Below are 25,107 nucleotides of genomic sequence, written 5' to 3' on the forward strand. Positions count from 1 at the left end.
AATGCGTGTGACCTTTGTAACTGTTCCTAGAATGGCTCAGAGCAGCTGGCCCCATCTTGTTTTGGGTGCAGGAGTCCCCCCGGCCCCCCACCCCTTCTCGGGCAGCAGGAGAAGTGCTACACATGCCCCACTTCCCACACAGTGTGGTCATGGGCACGGCTCTGGGGGCTTCTTTTTCTTTTTTGGCTTCTGTGGGTCTACTGAGTTTCATGTTCTACTGGTCATCAGGAAAATGATCTCTTTCTTTTTAATTTCAGCAAGGGGAGAGGCGAAGCATAGAGAGCTGCAGATCAGACCCTCCTGAACCCCCCGGAGGAAGTGAGACCCCTGGAGAATGCTGGCTTCCAGGCGGCTGAAGGGGTCCTTCCTCTGAGGTGGGTAGGCCGGTGTCCGTGGGACAGCTTCCTCGCTCCTGGGCCCACCATGGCCTCCACTCTCTGGCTAGACGGCTGATGTGACCGGTGCCCCAAGCGTGCACACTGCTGGACTGGGTGCCGTCCCAGCTACCACCTGCTCTCAGAGGCTGGGAGCAGGGCAGGTTGGTGTCCGATGCTACCAGAAACCAGACAGGCAGAGTGATGGCCTCCTGCAAGCTGAGATGGAGGTGACCTGAGGCCTCCTGGATGTTCCTGGTGACGGGACAGCTGACAAGTTGGAACACAGGCCTGCCGGGGAGCAGTATGCAGGAAGCTGGCTTTCAGGCCACAAATGCTTTCACAGGTGAGAATCCGCCACTTAACTGAAAACTTTATTTCATCTCTTAGTCGATAGGTAATAAGATACCAAACAACTCTATGAAATGAATATATGTCTACATTTAGGAACTGAAGCCCACACAACGTCAAGGGGCTCAGGCTGCCGTGGTGACTGATTTTGGCAAAACTTTGGCATGTTCTCCTTTTCTGTAGAGAGGAATTTGAAAGAGCATCAGACATTTTACGATTCTGCTTTGTTGAGTTGTAGGGCGCACATAGTATCTGGCGAGCCACCGTTCCTTGAAGAAAATCCATCCCTTGCAGAGCGGTGTGTTGGGGTGTCTTTCTGTCCAGAGCTGGGAAGACTTGGAGGGAATAGTTATGGCTGATGAGTAACCTTTCCCTCCGCGTCGTTAGCTTTCTTCCTGAGACTCGCTCGTGTGCAGACGGTAGTGGGGTGGCGACTCTGAGCACTGACCTTCTCCTGTAAAGGACTCGTGGAGAAGCCCCGTGTCACTCTTCCACGTGGATGTTCTCCCCCCAGGTCTGATTTGCTCCCTTCACAGGGAACCACTCAGTCTGGCTGGTGCCCAGAGCCAGGGCTTGAGCCACGGAGCTTTTGAATTTGGATCCTGGTTCTTTGTCTGATTCACTTAACATCCCAGGAAGCCACTAATGCTTCTGGGCCTCTGCCTCCTTATTTATAGAATGTGGGCCGTGAAGTTGAAGGACCTCGTGGAATCCAGGGAAAACAATTTTATGTAAAAAGAGTTTTGTTTTGTTTTTTTTAAAGGAAGGATGATAGGAAAATTACAAGAAGTGCCTGTATTCTCTGGCCCTGTGAGTCCTAAAAGTTGGCAGGTTTTCCAGTCGTGTGTAGCGGGCAGCTCGGGTTGCTGGGGAGAGAGCGTGGGGCTCTTCCTCCCTCCGGCTGGAGCTCTGCTCCTGATAGTCACGTGTTGTTCCTGCTCCCCTGGCTGGTTTGACAGTGAATGTGGTCACGTGCAGCTCTCACAGGAGAATGAGGGTTGGAGGAGCCGGGCATGTGTAACAGGGGACCCCCCTCCTGGGGGCCAGTTGGGGAAGGTCCCCCAGAGTGGTCAGGGCCCAGGAAGACGAGTGAGATGGCTGTTTCAGAAGAGTACGTGGAGCCCAGCTCTCTAGGCCCTCCTCAGCTGGCCAGCCCAACCGGAAACCCCCCCTCCGGTCCTCCCTAGGGGTCGTGCCTCAGCTGTCCATCCCAGGAGCTGCAGCCCTGGGACGCAGCTGCCGAGAGAGTTGCCTGTGAGGCCATGGAAGGCAGCTCGTAAAGCAGCTCCAAGAAGAGGGAAGAAGAGAAGGAAGAGAGGGTGGGACAGAAAGAACCTGAGGAGGGGCACGCAGCTCACAGTCCAAAATGTAGACGAGCCTGTCCCCACACTCCTCAGCTGTGTTACTGCCCCCACAGGGGTGAAGAGCGTGCCCCGCCTAGCTCCCGAGGCTCCCAGCTCACTGCCGGTTTCTCCTAGGTGGTCAGCTCTTCTGCCCCCCTGGGAGGGGAAGCCCCCAGCCCGTCGGGGGGCCTTGGGATAGTAGGCGCTAAAGAATGGAAAGCAAGAATGGTTCAGCCTGGAGAACTGGGGGTAGTTAGGACAGTGCCTGCCCCGTTAGTTCAGGCCCAGGTAAGTGGTTGCAGTTGTGACTGTTCCTGCCCCAGTTGTGGGCCATGCACACTGCCCTCTGTCAGCTCTCCACACACTTGCCCTGAGCCACCCTCTTGGAGCTCCTCCCCAGCTCTTATTTTCTTATCTGCTTTTAACTCATAGTTTTCCCAAGAACTCTGTTTCTTTACAAATTTGGCCTTGTCCCAGCTGTGTCAGCCCACCTGAATAATAATCATACTACTGGCAATAGTGAAACGATAACTGTGGCCGACCTAATGTTCTAGCTGTGTTGCCCCGCCCTTCTTCACCGCAGCTCTGAGGCTGGAGTTGGTGTGCTGGTGTCACTGCGCAGGGGGCACACTCAGAGTAGCCAGGAGTTAGATTGAGCCGGTGGCCTTTCCAAACCTCCTAGTGGTATGTGCGACCCTGGCTGCACACGGGGGTCACCTGGGGAGCCTTACCACTGACTGGGTCTCATTCTCAGAGATGGGAAGCTAACTGGTCTCTGCTCACTTAGTCCTGCTACGTTAGGGCTGCATCCTAACAAGAGCTCAGGTGCTTGGGGCACAGGAAAGTCTGGGAAGCACCGGGAGCATCGTGGGGCAGGTGTCAGAGTTGAGGGGCAGGTTCCAGAGTCAGTTCTTGATAAAAGAAACCGACTTGTCCTTATTCCTTCAACAGGAATGATTGAATTAACTAATCGGCCCACCCTTCAGAAAGCTGTCGAGTGCTGACTGTTATTTATCAGAGCTGGGTACACCTGGGCAGTGGTTTTAGCTTCCCAGTATCTCTAGGAAGTAACAAGTGATAAAAGGAAGGAGACCTAAGTGATGGCCTTCTCTCGGGGTGGGTCCCTGGGGACTCAGCTTACGGATTTGTTCTCTGTCTGCTCTTTGTCATTCTTTGTCCGCATAGTTGGTAACAGTTACTTACGGTGGCTTAGGATGAAGGGGCTGAACCTGCATCCCTGCCCCGTGGGCGGGTTGAGCTGTGGTCTCAGATGGAGGTGAGCAGGGGGCTTCCCCTCCCCGCCTGATTTACTGTTCTTATGTTTTTTGACTTTAGTCTTTCTTATCCCAGGGCAACTGAAAACTATCATCTTAGCTTCTGGAATTGAAGATGCTAATGAAAAAAGTCTTGCCTTACGTATCTTAAATGATAAAGGGGTTAAGGCATTTTTCCTTGGCTTAAATCTTGTTTTTGCTAGACACAAGTCACTATACAGTTAACCATACCTCCACTGAAAAAAATTTATCAGTTTGTATTTTATGTTCTGATTCTCTTGGAAGTAGGGGTGGGAGGGGCTCCAGATTTCTTAGGATGTAAGGAAGGGCTTAGCGGCTGCAGTCTGGCTGGGAGGGAGCCTGGGAGGCCTGTGTGAAGCTGTGTTTGCATGGCAAGTCCATGCTTGTTTGGAGCGTGTGAAATTACCTTGAAGGTGGTAGAAGCTGGGAAGTCCCCTCCCCCATGCACTGCTGGCTGCCTGCCCGCCCACGTGGTTAGAAGTCCCCTCTATGTCTTGCTTCCTGTGTGCATGCAGGTGTACCCACATGGATACGTACTGTAAAGTCAGCTTTCTAATTATGATTTTCTTTGGCTAATCCTTGCATACAGGAATTTATACATTGTTTTAAATTTTCTCAGCACATGTAATTTAGAAATTATTTTAATCACTTAGATACTATTCTTTTTAACAAACTCAAGTTTTTCCTTTTACAAGTAATGCCTGCTCATTGTAAGAAAATTTGGAAAGCACAGAAAAGTTGAATGAAGACAAATACTTGGCCACACACAGTCCTGCCGTATGAAGCTTTCCCATTGTTAACATTCTGGCTTGTGTCCTTTCAGTCTTTCCTGTGCAAGTTTCTTCTTACAGAACTGTGTTCATAATATATATTCAATTTTATAATCTGCTCAATCCCTTTTAACTTTACATTATGAGCATTTTCATTATAAGTTTGATTTTAAATTGTTGCATAATATTCTTTTATGTAAGTGTACTTGAGTTTCAGAATTGTGCTCTTATTGTTGGATATTGCAGTTTTGGACAGCTTTTATCCTTATAAATAATGCTTTGGTGAACACCTTTGTGCAAAAAGCTCTTCTGTATATTGGGCTATTTCCTTTGGATAAACTCCCAGAAAAAGAATTATTGGGTCAAAGATGTGAACTTTATTAAGGTGTGTGATTGAATTTCTGAAGGGATTGGTTGGTCCCAGCTTCTGAGGCTGGCTGAGCTCAGTCCCCAGGTGCCTGTCCACAGCGGCTGCAGCCTGTCCTGAGAGTCACACATGTTGGTGACTCTGTAGCATGCCCCCCCCAGGAGGGTCTCCTGAGTATGTCAAGGCCCAATGACAGTGCTGCTATTTCATTCAGGCAGGTGAGAAGGCAGGTGACCTGGGGTCTCTGCTTTGGTTCCTCCCACTGAGCTTTGGTTCACGCAGGCAGTGATGTAAGTGGATAGACTCCTGTGACATCAAACCTGCAGCGCCTCTGGGCAGAGAGAAATGGAAATCCTTCCAGCGGGGTACAGCCAGCCCTCTGCTGAAGCGTCCCAGCCGTGGGAGATTTCCTCTGAGGTTCACTGTACTCTGGTGAGTGGAAAGCATCCTGCCTGGGTTGTCACCTAAAGCTGATGCAGGTTTGAGACCCTGCTCCTCCCTGCCCCCAGGGCCGCCCTTAGATGCTCAGTTAACCTTCTGAGGCTCTGAATCTTTCCATTCAATGCAGAAAGATGTTCAACCTTGGATAACTGGGTAGATGAACCAAATTTCTGCAGAGTTTACAAGTCTTTCTTGTGAAAAGGATAACCAGACCTAGTTGTTAAATAAATTAAGGTTATTTTACTCATAAAGGAGAAAGATGAGAGTGGATATAAGTCTTCAGGCATCTGAAAGAGAGCCATTCTAGGATGCTGCTGACCAGGTTTTCTTAGCCTAATGAGCAGAATGCAAGAAGCACTTGAACTGAGCTGCTGGGATGCCTGTCCGCACAGCCACACAGTGGGATTTTTCTCACACCAGCAGGAGCGCAGGACCCTGCTGGTGGCCTGAATAGGTCTGTACTGTTCCAGGTGTGGAGCAGCCCTGAGGGATCCTGACCACCCGCTTCCCATCACCCTGACCTTCAGCTCATTACTCAGCCCTTCAAGGCTGCTGGGTTGGTTATTAGCCCATGCTTTCCAAAGCTGCCTGGAGGATGCTAGTTTTAGGAGATAGAGAGCTGTTTTTCAATAAAAGGGGTTGATGGATTGATGGCCAAATTCTAGAAGAAAAATTGGTTTCTTTACTGTATAACTTCTTTCAGTTCTTTATTAGGAAAGAGACTACAGTATGAAAGTATGAAGGTTCCAAATGGGCAGCCAGTGGGCAATATTTCCCAAGTGACAAGACCTTGAAGGCTTTTTAGAAAGAAAACCATGGAGGGACAGCTCCCCACAGCATGTGCTTCTCTTTGTGTCTGTAGTTCAGGCGACCCTGTCCTGCTGGTGCTGGGCCGTAGGGGGGCTGCTTTTACCCAGGCCCGTTCAGGGAGCTCTTGCCAGACGTGTGTAGGTGCTGCCAGTAGGACCCAGGCAGCTTTACTGTCTCCATTCTCCCCTGTCTGAGTTCCGCCTGTATTCTTGAAAGTGCAGCTTTAATTATACCTGCTCTTGCCCCCAAACTTTCCGTGGCTTCTTCTTGCTTCCTAAAGAGTCTAGACTCCTAAGCCCGTAGTTCAAGGCCCCCTGGTGATGTCTTTCTTCGTTCTCTTGCTGTGACTGAAGTTCTGGACAAAGTGGACCCCTTGTCCATCCGCAGATGGTTTCTGCATTTTGAAATACCTTGATACTGTTAGTGATGCTTTCTCATCCCCCTAATGAAATCGGAGGGAAGGGGGCAGGGCACAACCTCTAAAAGAATGACATAGCCCTTGAGGGTGTGACATAAACTGGTTAGAACCAATTAGGTCCAAGATGGCGTTAGATTCGACTTGTAGTGGACCTTGAACTCACTGTAATACATCAGCTGCATGACACACCCACCAGTGCCTTGACAGTTCTGAGGCCAACCAGAAAAGGCCAAAAAGTGGGTGGTGGCCCAATTCCTGGAAATCCCTGTCCCTTCCCCGAAATAGTTGGAAGAATCCTCCCACTCGTTAGCCTATGAAATAACCCAGCCTGTAAAAACTAACCACCCCTTGGGCTTCCCTGGTGGCGCAGTGGTTGAGAATCCGCCTGCCGATGCAGGGGACATGGGTTCGTGCCCCGGCCCGGGAGGATCCCACATGCCGCAGAGCAGCTGGGCCCGTGAGCTATGGCCGCTGGGCCTGTGCATCCGGAGCCTGTGCTGCGCAACGGGAGAGGCCACAACAGTGAGAGGCCCGCATACTGAAAAAAAAAAAAAAAAAAAACCCCAAAACCCTCCAAAACCCAAAACTAACCACCCCATGTTTTGGGATTTCTCGCCTTCTGAGATGGCCTACACTCTGTGGGGTATGTTTCTCCCAGGGCTGCTCTCACTTTCTAAGATGACTCCATACCCTAGGGCTGCTCTCACCTTTTGAGACAGACCACCTGTCTGTGGAAAGTGTTTCTCTCTAAATAAATCCACTTCTTACCTATCACTTTGCCTCTTGCTGAATTCTTTCTGTTATGAGACATAAAGAACCTGAGCTTCATTAAGTCCTGAGACCAGGTGTATGATCTCAATTAAAAGACAGTGGGTTCAAGTCCCAATCTGGGTTGTGCAGTTTCACTTAGACTCTGTCCTTCTGCCATCTTCCTCTCTGTCTCCAAGGTCTGTCTCAGGTCCATGGAATCTTTTGTGATGTGCATGAGAGAAGCCCAGGTGATCTTCTTCATTGTGGTTTAATAGATGTAAAAAGATAGATGACAATGGCATTCTGTAAAATCTCACATGCTCTGGCTTGAAGGAAGTGAGTTTACTGAGAGATGTCAGAGCACACTGGTGCGTGCCTGGTCTTAGGTCACCCCGTATAGGCTGGCATCTGGTCCTCGGTTACAAACCTGCCCCTTCCTTAATAACGTTGTTTCTTTGTGTAAATAACATAATTTACAGTCCCAAACGCAGCCCTACTGTCTTCCCTGTAAATCATTCACCACTGTTCCCAGGGTTTTCCTGCTGTGACAAGTGTGATTATCTTCTTTTCTAGAGGCATTATGGTATTACGGTAGCCTAATGTCTGAGGAGAGCGTGCATACCCGTTTTAAATAAGGATAGGAAGAAATTGCAATGTTGCCTGAAATTGTATTCATTTTAAGGTTACTTAAATATGTACAACATAAAGATAATTATAAACTCCTTATTTTTATAGCTCTTAAATAGCTATAACATTAAAATAAATATTATAAGGATTACAAGGTCAAAAACATTCAAATTATTATTTAGTCTGACAGATGTTTTTGTTTTGCTGAAACCTTCCATTTTCTAGTTCTTTTTATTTATAACAGTAAATCCTAAAGGGCAACTCTAATCTAGCAACTCCTTGCTAGATTTTAGGATATATACACAAAAGTCAGGGCTTTTTACTATCAGTTAAGTTAATCAGTGTTGGTTTAAGATGAATTCCTTGTCGTTGGATATCCAGGGTCAAAAATGACCTACAAATTTCACTGGGTTCTTGGAAAAATGTTGGCTTTTGTCCATCATATTTCTGAAACTTGGATGTCAAAGTTACCCCTGAAGGGAGCCATTTAGCTTGGGAGAAGTCAGAGACGTGTGCAGAAGGCAAGCGACTGCTTCACCGTGTGGCCTCCTGAATATTTTTCTTGGGTCCTAGACTCTTGCTTTGTTGGTGTGCAGGTGTTTCTAGAGTCTTCACGTGGACTCTCCCGTGCTTACTGTTGCAGGACGAGCTCCGAGGCCAGAGAGGGCCTGGCTTCCAGCAGGAAGGTCCTGGGTAGTCCTCCCCCCAGTTCCTGCTCTATGACCTTGACAAAGTGGCTGACCTCTCAGAGGTTCACTTTTTACAACAGCCAAGTGGAAATAATAATAAGTACGAAGTAATGTTTTGAGAAGGATTGAATGAAGTGGCATGCAAAGTATCAAACATAGAGCCTGGCATATAGTTGTTGCTCAGTAAATGTTCTTTTTCTCCCCTCACCACCTTCAAGAGGTTAGTTACACATAAAGACCTTAGAAAAACTGGGGGCTCATTGAGCCAATGTTTGGTGGGAGCTCACGCCATACCTGTGGGGGGTTCACGACCGGCGCTCTGACGCCTCTCCCTGAGGTGCCCGCTCTGATGGCGTCCTGAGCTATACCGTTACCTGGTGCAGTGCAGTCGTGTCACGTGCTGTCCTGGAGCTGGGAGCGTGGTCCAGAGGGCTGAGGAGTTTGCTCAGACCCCGGCCTCTGCTCCTGGATATCTCCAGCGCATGGCTTCCTCTCTCATTCACTTATATTCCATGTGGTAGGGTTTCTGCCTTCACACTCAGGACCCTCGACCTGCCTGTGCTCAGAGATGGCCATTGGAGGATGGTTTCTCCTCCAGAGGCCTTGGGGGCAGTGACCCTATACAGGTGTCACACAGGCTGAGGGTGTCATGTGCCTCGTTGGGCCTAAGATGGGGTCACAGATCTCATCTGCTACTTTTTGGGACACCATATTCAAACGTGAAAACCCAGAAACGGGATGCAGAAATAAACCCGTTTACTGTCTGGGTGGATGTTTTGTGGTTCCATTTTAAAATTTGAACCAACAGCAATGAATCTGGTAACAGAGAATAATCACTTTGGTATTATTCTAGAATGTTTCCAGAATAGCGTAAGGAAGGCACCTCTTGGCTCCAGATGCAGGAGGGCAGTGGATGGTCCACACCTGCTGGCAGTGTTTGGGCTCAGGCTCCTTCTGCCAGGAGTAAGACGGAAAACTGTCTAAACTTGTTTTCCTTGCCCTTTTGGAATTATGCTCTCATTGAGCTCAGATGTCATATTTCACAGGGCTGATGGGAGTGAACATTAATTGTCACGCTAGGTGCTTTCACACACGTGGTCTCATTCACCTCCCTTGTGACAGCCCTGGGAGGTGTGCATAGCAACCCAGGTTTATCAATGAGGGAGCAGCACAGCCTGAAGCAGGCCTGCTTGAGGCCACGTGGACCAGCGGCTGCAGCTCTGCCCGCGATGGAGCTGGATCCCGGTGTCTCCCACCTGCTGCCTCAGCTCCCCCGAGACTTGGGTCCTTCAGAATCCAGTGCAGAGTGGGGTGGTGTGGGGAGAGACAGGTGGTGACGCCCCACGCCGAGCTCGCTGGTGAAGCGCTTGTCAGTGTTGTCTGTGTTCCATCTTGGAAAACACAGCCGCTTTGTGGCTGCCTCCTGATGTGGCCTTGCCAGGCCATGTCCTCCTGCTCCTGCAGTGCTGAGGGGTGGGAGCAAGTGTGGACCAGGGTGGTGGTGACTGCCCAGCCTGTGAACGTGCTTAGTCCACAGGGTGGTATATTCCTGAAAGTGGTGAAAATGGTACATTTTGTATTATGCATATCTTGCTACAATAAAAACAAAAAGTTATGAAAAAAGAATCAGTTCTGGCTAGTGCTGCCCCTGTCCTGGTGACTGAGGTGCTGGGACCCATAGGCAGACGGGGTGAGGGGCTTAGGTATGGATGCATTTGACGGGCAGCTTTGTCTCTCTTAAATCCATCCAAAGTGGCTGATGGGCCCACAAAGGAGCGACTCTCCTCTGGCTCTGAGTATTGAGGAGTAGTGTCTCTCCTCTGGGCTCTCCTGGCCTGTCTTCACTCTGCCTCATCAGCAACAGCCATGTGTGAAGATGGCTTTCTCAGAAATAAGGGTTTCTAGTCAGTGAAGCATTTGTAACTGGGAGGTCAACTCTCAGCAACGAGATACGGTGGGAGTGGTGCTGACCCACCATCGCAGCATCCGGGCCCCAGACCAGCTGTGGCGGTGAGAGTGGGGTCCACCCCTGTACCTCAGGGGTTTGTCAAAGTTCCCAGCAGAATGCCTTGCATAAGCACATGTGTGTGCAAGTAAATGTTAGTTGGAATTAAAGTTTGGTTTTTTTTAACGTTAAGAATTATAAGCCAGGGCTTCCCTGGTGGCGCAGTGGTTGAGGGTCCGCCTGCCGATGCAGGGGACACGGGTTCATGCCCCGGTCCGGGAAGATCCCACATGCAGCGGAGCGGCTGGACCCGTGAGCCATGGCCGCTGAGCCTGCGCATCCGGAGCCTGTGCTCTGCAACGGGAGAGGCCACAACAGTGAGAGGCCCGCATACAGCAAAAAAAAAAAAAGAATTATAAGCCAAACTATCCACTAGGTAAGTATGATGTTCCACTTTGACTGAACTGCTGAATTGGGTGCCTGGTCATGAGTAAGGGGAGAGGCAGCCGAGGGGAAGCGCCAAGGAGTTCATCACGAACCACAGAAACTGCTCAGTTTGTTTTTGCTTCATCAGCAGAGGCCTTGGTCTTGCTTCAGTGCCTAGTGCCACTGTTTGCTTGTTGCTGGCCTCTGTTGATCAGCTGTGCTTGGCCAGAGACGGAGGAGCAGTGAGGAGAGAGAACCAGCACAGTGGACAGAACAACTGCAACCTGAAGCAGAAGGTTCCGGGTGCGAGGCAATGCCCTGATGCGGCTCTGCGGGCTCCTGGGGGCTCAGGGAGGAGGAGGGGAGCCCGGAGCCCTGAGAGGGAGATGCAGGCAGGAGCAGGGCAGGCACGTGGAGGCGGGCTCGGGGTTCATTCAGAGGCGAGTGAAGAGCCTTTGAAGATTTCAGGTGCAGTGACTGTCTCAGAGCTGCCGTGGCAGCCACGTCCCCAGAGGTCACAGGGATGGAGCCCGGGCAGGAGGGAGGAGTTGCTGCTCAGCTCGGGGGCATGTTTCTGTTCCCATTCACCTCTCCTCCACGTTCCTAGGCAAGGCTCAAAGCTGTGTCTCTCCATCTCAAAGGCACACATTTCTTCTGAGTGTAAAGAACCTGTTTTCCCTCTTGCTCAGAGCCAGAGCATGACTAAGATTGGTGAAGACCTGTCAGCATTCAGAGAGTGGTCAGGATGAAAAACAGTTAAGATACGTACATCATAAATATAATTTTTACCCCGAAGTAGAATAACCTGCAAATAATAAGTTGTATAAGTTTAGCTAGTAGAATGGAACGCATTGTCTTAAAAGCACCTTTTATCTGGTTGTTCAGGTGGCTGTGAGATGGCGGACAACTCTGGGCGCTTCACTCAGCTCAGTGTTTTGGAAGAAGGAAGTGGGACGGTCAAAACCAAGTTGGAATTAATGTTCCTTTTTTTTTTTTTTCTGCGGTATGCAGGCCTCTTACTGCTGTAGTCTCTCCCGTTGCGGAGCACAGGCTCCGGACACGCAGGCTCAGCGGCCATGGGTCACGGGCCCAGCCGCTCCGCGGCACGTGGGATCCTCCCGGACCGGGGCACGAACCCGTGTCCCCTGCATTGGCAGGCGGACTCCCAACCACTGCGCCACCAGGGAAGCCCAATGTTCCTATTTTTTATTGGTAGACTTTGTGTATCTTCCTTAAAAAGACAATTGCTCAACGAAGTTATCAAAATATTAGAGGCTCTCGGTGGAGAGAGGACTTTCATATTGAAGAGTATGTGTGTGGCCTCAGCTCATCCACGTTAAACGCCACTGGGAACGGTGGCTGCACGTAGGTAGCCTGTTGAGCAGGGGTGACCAGGCTCCCCTCTGCTGCAGGGGTGTGCAGGTGTGTAGGGTGTGAGAGAGGTTGAAGAGGGAGACTGCTCCCGTCCCCATCACCCTGTCCAGGCTGCGAGGCTTAGCTGGTAGGGTCAGCTGCACAGCATCAGGGCATCAGGGAACAGAGTTAAAGGTAGGCCTTGACCTAGTGAGGGAGTGGGTGGGGTAGGGGGATCCCGGGAGGAGCAGAGTTTGCAGAGAGGTAGGCTGTGAGCAGGGCCAGACCTTGCAGGCACTGGGAAGAAGGGGCATGAGCGAGAGACGACCAACTCTGGCGCAGGCGCTCATGCGCAGAGACTGCCTGGAGACGGCTACAAGGGAGAGGACGTGCCAAGGCTGGGGCGAGATGTCCAGCTGAGCTGCCTGGAGGACAGATGGGGGTCTCCTGAGCCAGGTGGGACGGGGAGGACAAAGTGTGGCAGGGACGCCTCGTATAGTCACGGTTGAATTGAGTCGAGGTGCTTCGGGACGTGTTGGTGGAAACGTTGGGCGTGTGGTGGGGTGTGAACCTGCGTGTCCAGTTGTCATCAAGGCCGGGCGTGGGGTTTGGGATGGGCAGTGTGTGGCTGAGCACTGTGTGCACCGCAGAGGCCTGCTCCGCCCCCCACCCCCCACCGCCTCGATGTCTCCCGCAGGCGAGCCTGGGGCTGCCCTCCGGCCGGTGCCCATGCTGACCAGCCAGCCGTTCTCACAGAGGTGAGGCCAGCGCTTTACCAATGACTGCAGGTAGCGGCTGGAGCTACAGAATAGGAGGAAAACATTTACAATGCGCACTGAATACATCAAATAAGGAGATCTACAGACTTAGGCAGAAAAGCAGGTTACACGCTTCACAGGTGACCCTCTCACGGGCACAGCCTCTTCCTGCTGCCTCCTGTGTGGACGCAGCTCTGTCTCTACCTCTTCAGAGAGATGTCTGAGGCCTTCCCTGTAAAATGCCTTCCTCCCTTCCAGGAGACCCCGCTTCCTGCTTCCGTCACCCTGGGATCCACCCCCCTCATCATGGAGCAGGACCCACGAACTCCACCGTCAAGTGGAGCCTTGCCGCCAGGTCCCTGTGGGTGGTGCCCCAGAGCATGTTCCCCCGTGGTCTCGGGGCCATGGGAGCTGACGCTGCGTCCCCATTTCTCCCGAGTCCTCAGCTCTCCTTGCAGCCATGTGCACATGTGCGTACACTCAACGTCTCCCGAGGACCCTGCATTTACCGCCCAGAGACCGTCAAGCCCATGGGCTCTGTTGCTGCCCATCATCACACACATGCTTCCAGACCTCACCCAGAGCCCACTGGCATCTGAGAGGTGGAGCCTGCGCTGGGCCTTTCTGAAAGAGACGTCCACTCCATGGGCCTCATCTTGGATAACACGCTTCATAAGCTTCATCTTATTTCTAGTACTTCTGCATGGAAGCAACAGGGTACTTTTCATCGGGTAATCAGTGAGGGCAAGAGGGGATGAAGTTACAGAGCGATGGCTCAGAGCCAAGGAGAGAGGGGCTGGGGTGGAATGTGCCCCATGGAGGGTTCAGCAGGGCATGGGCTGTTCAGGGCAGCTGCCAGGATGCGGCCCAAGGGGACTGGGTGGATGTGGGGCTGGGCACTGAGGAAGCAGAGTCAGGGAGTGTGCACAATGCTGTCTCTTGAAGTTCAAAGCCGGAGGAAGGGCTGAGGGGGAGGGCTGGGTGAAGGAGGTACGGGGACCAGGCTGCCAGAAAGCACATGTTAGATTCAGACACACGGGGTCGTGGGTGCCCTCAGAGCAATTGGCGGCCAGATCGTTGCCTCTTCCCACCTTCGCAGAGGAGGCTCCACAGGGGAGCAGCATGGCTGTGAGGTGGAAATGAAGCCCCTCCCTAGGCCGGAGGGAGAGAAAAGACCAGATTCTGGGAGGGACTGAGACCCTCCTTCCCAGCGTTCACCTCACGTCCGGGAGTTCGTTGGCAGACAGGCAGGCCGTCTGGCCTGGAGCAGGAAAAGGAATTCCGTATCGGTGCCCCGTGTGTTATTCCAGCCCAGGCAATCCTTGGCTGCCTTTGAAGTTAGCAGAGAGTAGCCTTTGTTTCTGGGGCCCCCCATTCAACCCCTACAGCTGCCACAGCCTCCTCACTCTCTTAGGAAAGGTCCGACCAACCGGACCTGACCGGACTCCTCAGGTCCACGCCTTGGTTCTGAATAGCTAAGGAGAGGTTCCGTGTGTGGCCACGTGTGCTGGAGACAACCCACCAACCCCTCCGGGTCTGGAGAGAGAGGTCCTGGGCCAGCTCTGCCCTTGCACCACCTCCTCACTGCCCCTCCCCCCCCCCCCCACACTTCTCAGCCCCCAGTGACTCCAGCTGTGGTGGACAGAACCACTGTAGAGCCGATTCATGGGAATTCAGCAACATGACAACATGAGGTTGGCAGTCAGGCAGTGTGGGGTAGGGGGAGTTGTTTTTTCTTTGTTTAGTGTATTTTTTCCTGAAAGATTTGCATTATACTGGAAATATTTTCAAATAGTGTTTATGGAAAGAAGGGCATGTGTGTATGTTGTCCAGTCAGTTGTCAGAATGTGTGGACTTCTGTCTCTTTCCCAGCACCCATTCCTCATGGGCGCTGTCCTTCTGGCCCTCTGCCTGGTTCTAGGGAGCTGTCAGCCACGGGCCCCAGAGACCAGCTACGCCAGAGCGGTCAAGAGCACAGACATGCAGGCCGGGAAGGCAGTTAGAACCAGACCATCTGATGGCAGCTCCTGCTGTACAGATCACCTCAGTGCCCGTGCCTGGCTCTTCAGCCACCAGACCATAAATCCACCTGGCCAGCTTGCTTGTTCTTTCTTTTTTTTCTCTTTTCTTTCTTCTGTCCTTTAGTTAGCAACTGAATTTGTTACTATTGCTTGTAGCTAAGGAATACTGATATCTGTATTATTAAGCTTCTTGTAATATTTTTCCTCATAATATTTTGAAAGTTTATGTACAGTTGGCTCCTTGTCCCATGGCCTCTGGATACTGAATCAAAAGATGCAGACTCCTGACTGTGGGACTTGAGCATCCGCAGGTTTTGGTGTCTGCTGGGGTCCTGGAACCAGTCCCACGAGGATATGGAGGGGCGACTGTATGTAGATCATTTAGCTACAAAGAGGACAGTGGGCTTAGCTTGGTGAACAGAAAAGCATTACTGTGTTTGCCAGAAGTAATGGTGAGAGGATAGGACATAGGGTTTTGTTCCTGTTGTTTTATACCAGAAACTGTCTCTTCCAGCACCAACCCCAAACCTAACCTAACCCTGATAAAATCTCTCCATTGGTATAACATTTTGGACTCTGAAATGAGGGAATTTAAGAAAAGACAAAGATTGATAAACAGTGAAAGGAATAGTTAGAGAGGAAAGAAGAGAGTGAAAATGAGAAGGAAAGTATGAATCAGTTATATCGAGGGCAGACTGCGCCCACTAGAAGCGCGTGTCTGGTAAGGCTGTGTTAGCTCGGCCAAGGGGGACCGGCCCCTTTTCACCACAAGCCTGTAGTGGGAAATGGTATAAAATGTGTAGACAGTATATATATTAACTCTCTCTCCTCACTCTATGCATCCACATACAAACACACACACGCCATATATATAATGTCTGGAAAGTCAGTTAACACATAACTGTCTTTATCCATTCATCCTTCAGTGGACACTTAGGTTGTCTCCATGCCTTGGCTATTGTAAATAATGCTGCAGTGAACATTGGAGTGTGTGTATCTTTTCAAATTAGTGTTTTCACTTTCTCTGGATGAATACCCAGGAGTGGAATTGCCGGGCCATATGGTAGTTCTATTTTTAATTTTTTGAGGAAACTCCATACTGTTTTCCACAGTGGCTGCAGCAATTTACTTTACCACAGCAGTGCACAACTGCTCCCTTTCTCCACATCCTTGCGAACACTTGTTATTTCTTTTTCATGATAGCCATTCTGACAGGTGTGAGGTGGTATCTCCTAGTTTTGGTTTGCATTTCCCTGATGATTAGTGATGTTGAGCATCTTTTCATGTGCCTGTTGACCATCTGTGTGTCTTCTTTGGGGAAATGTCTATTCAGATCTGCCCATTAAAAAAAATCTGATTGTTCTGTTTCTGTTGAGTTGTATGAGTTCTTTATATAGTTTAGGTATTAGCCCCTTATCAGATAAATGACTTACAAGTATTTTCTCCCATTCCGTAGGTTGCCTTTTCATTCTGTTGATGGTTTCCTTTGTCGTGCAGAAACTTTTTAGTTTGATGTAGTCCCACTTAATTTGTTTTTGCTTTTGCTGCTTTTGCTTTTGGTGTCAGATTCAAAAAATCATTAACAAGACTGATGTCAAGGAGCTTACTGCCTATATTTTCTTCTAGGAGTTTCATGGTTTCAGGTCTTGCATTCAAGTCTTTAATCCATTTTGAATTGATTTTTATGTATGGTGTAAGGTAGTGGTCCAGTTTCATTCTTTTGCATGTGGATATCCGATTTTCCTAACATCATTTATTGAAGAGATTATCATTTCCGCATTGTATATTCTCAGTTCCTTTGTTGTAAATTAATTGATCATGTATGTGTAGGTTTATTTCTGGGCTCTCTGTTCTGTTCCATTGATCTGTGTGTCTGTTTTTATGTCAATAAATACCACATTGTCTTAAGTAAATCTTTGTAATATAGTTTGAAACCAGGGAGCATGATGCCTCCAGCTTTGTTCTTCTTAAGATTGCTTTGATTGTTTAGTGTTTCTTATCTGCCTATAAGATTGGTCATGCTAATTCTCACAAAACCAGGATGTAAAGCCCACCAGTGAGATGGTGGCTAGATTCTTGGCCGCCTTCTCAGGAGTCTCACTGGAAGAAGAAAGAGCTCTTTCTACCCACTCCCCAACCATAACATACACATATCTCATTTATGACCCTTTTCCACAAGGTATCTAAAACTTTGATATCTAAATCAGTGATATTCTAAGTAGTAGTCATCTTAAGTCATGCCGTGTATGTGTGTGTGTGCGTATTTTATTTTTCTTTAGAGAGAGTTAGGACAGTAGTGTGCTTAAACATACGTGACCTCTTTTCCAGACTACCTGGATTCAAATCCTGGCTCTGCCATAGCAGCCTGTGTGGCATGGGGTGAGTAACTTAACCTCTCTGTGCCTCACTTTCCTCACATATAACATGAGAATAATGATAATATTCATTATCATTGTTGTTTGGAAAATGCATGAGTTTATGCAGGTAAACACAGACATATGGTAAATATGTGATAAATAGTTACTGTTATCTCAAGGATGCTGCTGTTACTCAACACCTGACTGTACGGCAACAGGCAGTTGTTAGCTCTAGACTCATCTCATTTACACGACTTGGTCTCCAAATGAATTTTGCTGCCTCTGAAAACCTCAACCCACTGTCAGTGGAGTTTGCCTATGGGATCTGAGGACATTTCCAGAAGAGCTGTTCGAAAGGGTTTTGAATGATGGCGACGGTATTGAAATTTGTGGTGTGAATATACCATGTGAATATATGCCTTTCTAGTTCATTTGCTAAGCAGACCTCTGATCTTGGTTACTCCTTGTAAGTTGAACTTAATATTCTCACACAATTAATTGTCCTGAATGAGTTCTATGAAGATGGATTTCCCCCCACAGTGAGAACCTTTAGTACATATTTGTCATTTAAATACATTTTTGCTATAGTTTATAATAAGGCATAAATAATTTAAACATACATGCTGCTAAGCAGTTTAGATTCTATATCTTTCCTGTTACTATTCTTCCTGCTTGATGTGCAGAAGAACATTCCTGGGTTGGAGAGCCAGCCCATCAGCGCTAGTTCTCTCATTGATTTTTACTGAATTTCATGCAGGCACCAAGCTAGGCACTGGGACTATAATGGCGAAATGACTTACAAAACAGGACAACGTTTTATTTAATAAAAGCACCGCATAGTTTACTTGGACGCAGGCTTCTCCTGGGCAGCATGCCCATGTCATATACGTTTGTACAATTAAGTTATTCTTAACTGCGGAAAGAAAGAGAAAGAGAAGCATGCACGATCTGGTGATTTTATTTCTGCATTTTAAAAGAGCGCCATGAGGGTTTTTATGTACTTCCCTATGTCCCTTTAAGATCCTGGAGGCCTTTAGGAATTTCCTTTTGCAGCAGGAATTTGGGCTTGGGTCAAAGTCCAGAGGGGTGAATTTCGGGTTGCACCCCCAGGAAGCTGGTACTTGGTGTGGAGCCCAGACTTGCTGGCACCGGGCGAGTCCCTGTGTTTAAGTAGCATCGTTCACAGGTGAGCAGACAGGACTCTTAAGTGTTATAACAGGGAAGGAGACACTCCAAGAAAAGAGTTTTTACGATGGGAGCCCATGGCTGGAAATGAACCAGGTGCTAACAAACCCAGTTGTGTTCACCTGTATTTTTATAAGTTGATCAGGATTGAGACCGTGTGTGGGAGCAGATCTTTCTTCTCTCGTACGTTCTCTGAAAACGCTTTGACCAGGACAAAGCCCTACTTTGAGGGATGATGGAGGAATCAGCTGTGACTTACTTATGGGTCCACAGCATGAGGCTCACTCTTAGATTTATCTGTTTAACACATGTTTATTGAGCACTTGCTGTATATCAGGCACTGTAGTTGTACTGAGGATACAAGGGTGAACAAGACAGAGAAAGTCCCTGCATTCAAGGAATTTACCAGTTGACCAGGGAGACAGATAAATAAGCAAATCATGTGATTTCAGGTGGAAAATCAAGTGGGGAAGGAGATGAGAGATGGTGGGGAGTGACCATTACTGAAGGGATGACCAGGGAAGGCCTCCCCAAGGAAAAGGGAGGGAAGGAGTTCTGGGCGGAGGGCTCGGGGCACTGTCCTCTTCAAATGCGGGTGAGAATCTGTGGATTTTGGCTAGCACTGTTTGCTATATGTTCAGTACATTTAAATTATGTCTCATTTTGAATCATTGCTGTTTAAATATTGTCCATCTCCCAAACACTGAGTTCACTAGAAGGACTTACATATTCGAAGTCAGTTCTTGGCCTTCAGTCTCTATTTTCTGGCACTTTCCAAGCACACTGCTCAGGCAGTGTTGGTACAAGTGTGAGAGGAACAAGCGCAGGTCGAGGTTCGGCAGTGTCTCTTCAGTCCCTGAGACATGGGCGTTAAGACGCTCGTGAGGGCCGGGCAGAGGCCCAGGGGCAAGAGGGCCGGAAAGACACTTTGCTCAGGCCCAGAACCCCAACTTTGTCCCTCAGGGGCAGGGGCGTCATTTTGGACCAGATAGGTGGAGAACAGGATTTGTTTCCAACTCTGGTTCTCTTCCAAACCGGGCCCCTCAGCCAACACCAAGGCTGTCTCATTATGCCTCCTTGCAGACGCCACCCTGCTGGCAGGTAGCACCACCAGTTCACACTGGATATGTTGCTCTTGGGCTGCTGGACTGACCTCACAGGCAGTTTCCAAGCGTAGTTTGTCCTTATCCAGGGAAACGACATCATAAAATAGTGATGGGAATCAGCACCAAGGGACTTTGCCAAATCCGTTTTTAATCTTGCCATACTTTGTCTCTTTTCAGTTAAAATGAGAACATCTGATGCACTTTTCATGATATTTTCAGGATTAAATACTGCCTTTTAAAGAGATATGAACCAAAAATATTCTTTGTCCTTCTCTTCCAGCTCTTCTCTCGAGGCTTTTGGCTCTTGGTTCCTTTTTGCCTTAACCATGTCAGTTTCTTTGTTTCTTTGAAGAAGTCGCTACAGCTTGTTGCCCTTTTTTCAAAAACAAAGCTGTAGCTCTGGTTACAGGACCTTGCTACTGTGGCCTGAATTCATGCTTTCATATAATCACCCATTTCCAGAAGCTCATGGCTTAGCAATGGTAGTTGCCCAATAGCTAAATCTTGAATTATAAGATTTTTATCTCTAGTAACTTGAACGATTTTAATAATCTAGATATGTTTCCAAAACAGTTTCTGGCATTGCAGGGATATTTTTTAATCAAAAAGACGTTTATGAAAAAATTTTTAAATCTCTTTGATTTTTAAGTGAAATACATTATAACTTTTGGAATGCCAAATCTGGGTGTATTTTTGTGATCAGGAGCCATAGAAATTCTCATTTATGTAAGTATTCCTGACACTTTGCAGACATTTTTATAGCTCCTATGTCAGTGCTCTTTATAGAGAGCAGTTAGTACATATAGTGAATGAATGAAACACCAGATACTTGTCATGATTGGGGAACTCTTGCATAGTTTGAATTCCTAACTGGTGATCCCAAAGCATGTCGATGAATGAATAGCATCAACCAGGCAGGGACTCTCTAATGGCTGCATCCCCATGCTTTCGTCAAGCACTTGGGCGAAGGTGATAAAAAACATGCTTATCAGATTTGCAGATGACAGGAGACTAAAAGGAATTGCTATCACTGGTGACAGAATTGAAATTTAGAAAAATAGCAATATTAAAATATGATGAACCAGTCCCAGAATAGCACATGGTTAAATAATAATGGTACGTCCTTATGATGAAACTCCCTGCAGCTATTACAAAGGATGTTTGAGCAGAGTATCTCATGTCCTGGAGAAACACTTATATTTTTAAGCAAAAAAAGTAGATCATAAAGCAATATGAAAAGGATGATCCTTTTATTTTTTTATACTCAAGGAACAAAGACAGTATAGATGGATGTGCACCAAAACATTACTAGTGGCTACCTCTGAGAGATAGCATTAGATGTGAGGTTTACTTTCTTAGACTTACTTATCCATATCCTCCAAAATTTTTTTTAAGTAAAAATAAAAATGCTTTACAAAAATAATGAGCCAGTAATAACTGTTCCTTTGTGGTAAGAAAACAGTCATTTGCATGTGTCTATTATAGTTTAATATTATTGCTTTGTAATATTATTATTATTAAAAGAGTACGTCTGAGAACAGATACTAAAACCCTGGCTGTTTGCTTTGGGACCGGAGGACAGTGAGGGGTATGTTGGCAGTTCTTTTCTTACGTAGTTTTGTGAGCTTGGGTGAGTTACCTAACTTCTCTGGACCTCAGTTTCTCTGTGAAATCAGGCATTAATATGATGGTGAACTGTGTGATTTGTATGATTCTGTACCACTGTGTCCCGACCTTCTGCAGTTGTCTTTCATTGGGGGATATCTTCCTGCTGTGCAGAAACCTCACGGCTGTGTCTTTATAGGACCCGGAGTACAAGCAGCAGAGCTTAGATTCTTCCTCATAAGTTTTATTTCTACAAGAAAGGCATGGGGAGTATGTGGCCCTAAAGTGGGTTTTGCCTGTTGTGTGTAAGCCCAGGATGATGGGAGAGTGGCAGGGCCCGGGAGGAGGACGAGGACGTCCGGGTACAATAGACTGGCCAGCCTTGGTGCTGAATGCAGGCTGGTGGCCAGGGCTCGGGTTTTTGTTGGTAAAGGAAAGAACTCTTCTGTTTTCCGTGTGTACACACAACACTCACACTTCTGGCCGCCACATGTGTGGGTGTTTCCCACACCAGGCAACTCTGCGACACAGCTGGCTGTCCTGCGACTTGTCAGTTCAGACCCTGTCTGCCCGGAGTGGCCTGGACCCCGCAGGTCCGGGGCTCGGCCCCACAGCACTGCCCCCTTCAGACTCCAGTCGCAAGTCCGGGTTGTCACCTGTGCTTCTGACCAACTGGCTATAAATTGGAGGCTCCTATGGCCCCTCCTCAGATTCGATAAATTTGCTGGAACAGCTCAGAGAACTCTGGAAAACAGTTTACTTACTAGATTACTGATTTATTTTAAAGGATAAAACTCAGGGAAAAACGAGGGCAAGGTAGTATAAGGAAAGGGTGCGGAACTTTATGTCCTCTCCAGGCACCACCCTCCTTAAATCTCCCCCCTTCCCCCCACCCCCGTGTTCACCAACCCAGAAGCCCACCGACCCTGTCCTCAGGGGTTTTGTGGAGGCCTCATTACACTGGCAGGAATGGTGAGCTCACTGGCCATTCGTGACTGGCTCAGTCTGCAGCCCCTCTCCCTCCCCAGAGGCCTGGGGGTGGGGCTGAAAGTGCCAACCCTCTCTGATCACAGGTGGTCCCCCTGGCAACCAGCCCCATCCTTAGGGGCTTCCGAAAAGTCACCTCATTAACCAGGGCCTTTTTATGAATAACGAAGGATACCTTTACGGCTCTTATCACTTAGGAAATTCCAAGAGTTTTAGGAGCTCTGTGCCAGAAACTGTGACTAAGACCAAATATATATTTCTTATTATAAATCTCAAGGTCACAGTCCCAGCCCTCACCCCCATGGTTAGTGTGGTCTGGGAAATGACTTTTACTTCCCCTTCTAAGTATATTTTACTAAGAAGCCAGAGATTTCAAATTCTGTTATTTCTTGATCAATGTCCTATAGGGTTGAGAGGTGCCTTGGAGACTGGAATCCGTTCTTGAACATTTTGGATGTGTGATTTTACATTGTGAATTGAATCCTCTAGTCAGAGGTGTGTTCTGTGTCTTAGGCAGCTTTGCTGTCACTTTGCTCTGTATCTGCGCTGTTTGCTGTGCCCCCTAAAGCCGTGTCCAGATGTCTGAGGGCGTGGGGTGCGGTGACCTGTGCCCTCGACCTGGGCTCAGCATTGGCACCCTCCCTGGCCTGGCTTGTTCACGAGAGCGTCCACTGTGCCAGGCGTGGAGCTGGTCATGGTGTGAGTCAACGGACATGCTCACCTGTCAGAGCATGGTCCACGGGAACTGTTGTTTAGCAAGATTTTCTCCCAAAAATCTACGTTTAGTTGTTATTTTAAATTTACGGGGCTTACCTGGTGGCGCAGTGGTTAAGAATCCGCCTGCCAATGTAGGGGACACAGCTTCGAGCCCTGGTCCAGGAAGATCCCACATGCCGCAGAGCAGCTAAGTCCGTGCGCCACAACTACTGAGCCTGCACTCTAGAGTCCGTGAGCCACAATTACTGAGCCCGCGTGCCACAACTACTGAAGCCCGTGTGCCTAGAGCCCGTGCCCTGCAACAAAGACAAGTCACCGCAATGAGAAGCCTGTGCACTGCAGCGAAGAGTAGCCCCTGCTCGCTGCAACTAGAGAAAGCCTGCGCGCAGCAACGAAGACTGAACATAGCCAAAAATCAATCAATCAATTAATTAAAACAAAAAAAAATTTACGTTTAGATTATTTTAAAGTAATTATACAAATTCAGGAACTATTGAAATGTTCATTTCAGTTGTCTGTAATATTTTAGAAATGCATGCAAAGAACAGAAATCACTAATACATGGGTTATAAAAGTAATGAAAGAAAAATGTAGTGTGAGAGAAACCTAGTGAAGACATACTTTTATTTGATATAAAAGTAGATGTGGGCTTCCCTGGTGGCACGGTGGTTGAGGGTCCACCTGCCGATGCAGGGGACACGGGTATGTTGGCAGTTCTTTCCTTACGTAGTGCCCCGGTCCGGGAGGATCCCACATGCCACAGAGCGGCTGGGCCCGTGGGCCATGGGCACTGAGCCTGCGCGTTGGAGCCTGTGCTCCACAGCGGGAGGGGCCACAACAGTGATACCACAACAACAACAACAAAAAAGTAGATGTGATGTAGCAGCCTTGTTCTTGAAGGATGGTACTGCCACTCCTGATGCAGAGGGAACCACTGGGGAAGTTGCATGGATGTCTTAACTGTAGCTCCCAATTTGTTTTTTGAGGTGATGATAATGATAATAATATCAAATATGTTGTTATCTTCCATTTTATTGTACATGTGCCATGGGTCAGACACTGTACTGGGCACTGCATGTATAGTATTTTGTTTAATCTTCGCAGCAACCTTAATAAGTAGGTATTTCATTCCCGAAAAAAACTGAGGCTTAAGGAGACAGTGCAGTGCAGCTTGTTGATGGCAGAGTTGGAATTTGTATGCAAACCCATAACCTTAACTAGTATATACGATGTTCTGAAAGAATGGAGGCTATAAACTCACAAGAGGGTGTCACCACCTCTTTAAAGACAACTCTGTCACAATAATTTGATCTCAGCCACAAGTCTTTTTCTCTATCTCATATGTCAGTACCATGGGCACAAAAGTTACTTTGAGTGAGAGAATGTTGGTGTGTGGGTTTGTACGTGTTTCACCATTGACCTGTTTGGCCTTTGCCCACCTGGAAGGTGTGTTATGGTGCCAGGGTGGGCATGAGCACCCAGGTGCTCCTGGATCCTCTCCCGTTGACACTTCTTTTCTTTTCTCTAAAGCAGACGGTTTACTTCATTGTAAATCCTTTTCTTTGGACTGAGTGAAGGTTTTGTGATGATCCTTATGCAACTTTCAAAACACCAATTTCACGTGTCTTTATGGCAGCTGATAAAGTTGCCTCTGGTTGTACAGCACATTTCATGCTGTGGTCTGACTGGTACCCAGATAGACCCGCCTTCCTGACCACTGACACCTGGCGAGTCCCCAGCCTCCAGGTGACCTTGAGACCCCAGCTGGTGAGGATCGAGTGTCTTGACTGGGAAATGGTCCTGAGGTTTTGTGGTTTTCTGAAATGACAGTGGCCTGTAAACCCATATTTATTAAGAGGTGACACGAGCAATGCCAGCGGGACATTTTCTTTGTTACAGGGACGACGGAAGGTCTAGCATTGTGCAGAACCCAGACAGCATGGTATGTTGAGAGGACACTGTTGTCCGTCCCACCCATGTTGGGGAGCACATGGAGACCTTGCTTTCTGGGGAGCGTGCTTTCCTGTAGTGCTGGACCTGCCCACCCTGGAGCCCCAGACGCGCTCAGTTGTCCTGCTGCCCCGAAGGGGAAACTTGCATGGGGCTGGGGCAGAGCCAGCCACAGAGCCGCCACTCTCCCCAGTGACTCTCGCCTGCCCCTGCTTGCCCTGGGACCTCAGGTGCGGTCCCCACGTGCACTGGCGAGGGGACATGTGGGAGGTGGCTCACAGGGCCAAGTGCATGTCCTCCAGGCCGTCGGTCTGTGAGGTGAGTTATGATTGTCAGGGTGCTAAGGATCAGGTGGTGCAGCGATTGAAGGTGGATTTGAGTCCTTGACCTTTGGAGCCCAGACACTGATTCAGCAATAACAGCAAGTGACTGTTTATTAATGGCAATTTCAGGCCAGGACTG

The 25,107-nt window shown here is 48.5% G+C and overlaps 1 protein-coding gene and 1 long non-coding RNA gene across 2 annotated transcripts in view; both read left to right on the top strand.

Moving 5' to 3' along the window:
- Window positions 1-25,107, top strand: part of LDLRAD4 (low density lipoprotein receptor class A domain containing 4) — a gene marked incomplete at its 3' end in the record, with an annotated part of 302,663 nt that overhangs the window by 144,558 nt on the left and 132,998 nt on the right. Inside the window, 1 exon segment of the mRNA XM_082853053.1 lies at window positions 258-720. Within this exon segment, the coding sequence (XP_082709179.1) occupies window positions 624-720 (97 nt within the window). The 5' untranslated portion in view covers window positions 258-623.
- The window catches only part of LOC309970793, a 214,695-nt gene that overhangs the window by 30,923 nt on the left and 158,665 nt on the right, over window positions 1-25,107 (top strand). The window lies entirely within an intron of this gene.

The sequence above is a fragment of the Leucopleurus acutus genome, assembly GCF_964270905.1.
Source record: "Leucopleurus acutus genome assembly, chromosome: 13".
Lineage (NCBI taxonomy): Eukaryota > Metazoa > Chordata > Mammalia > Artiodactyla > Delphinidae > Leucopleurus > Leucopleurus acutus.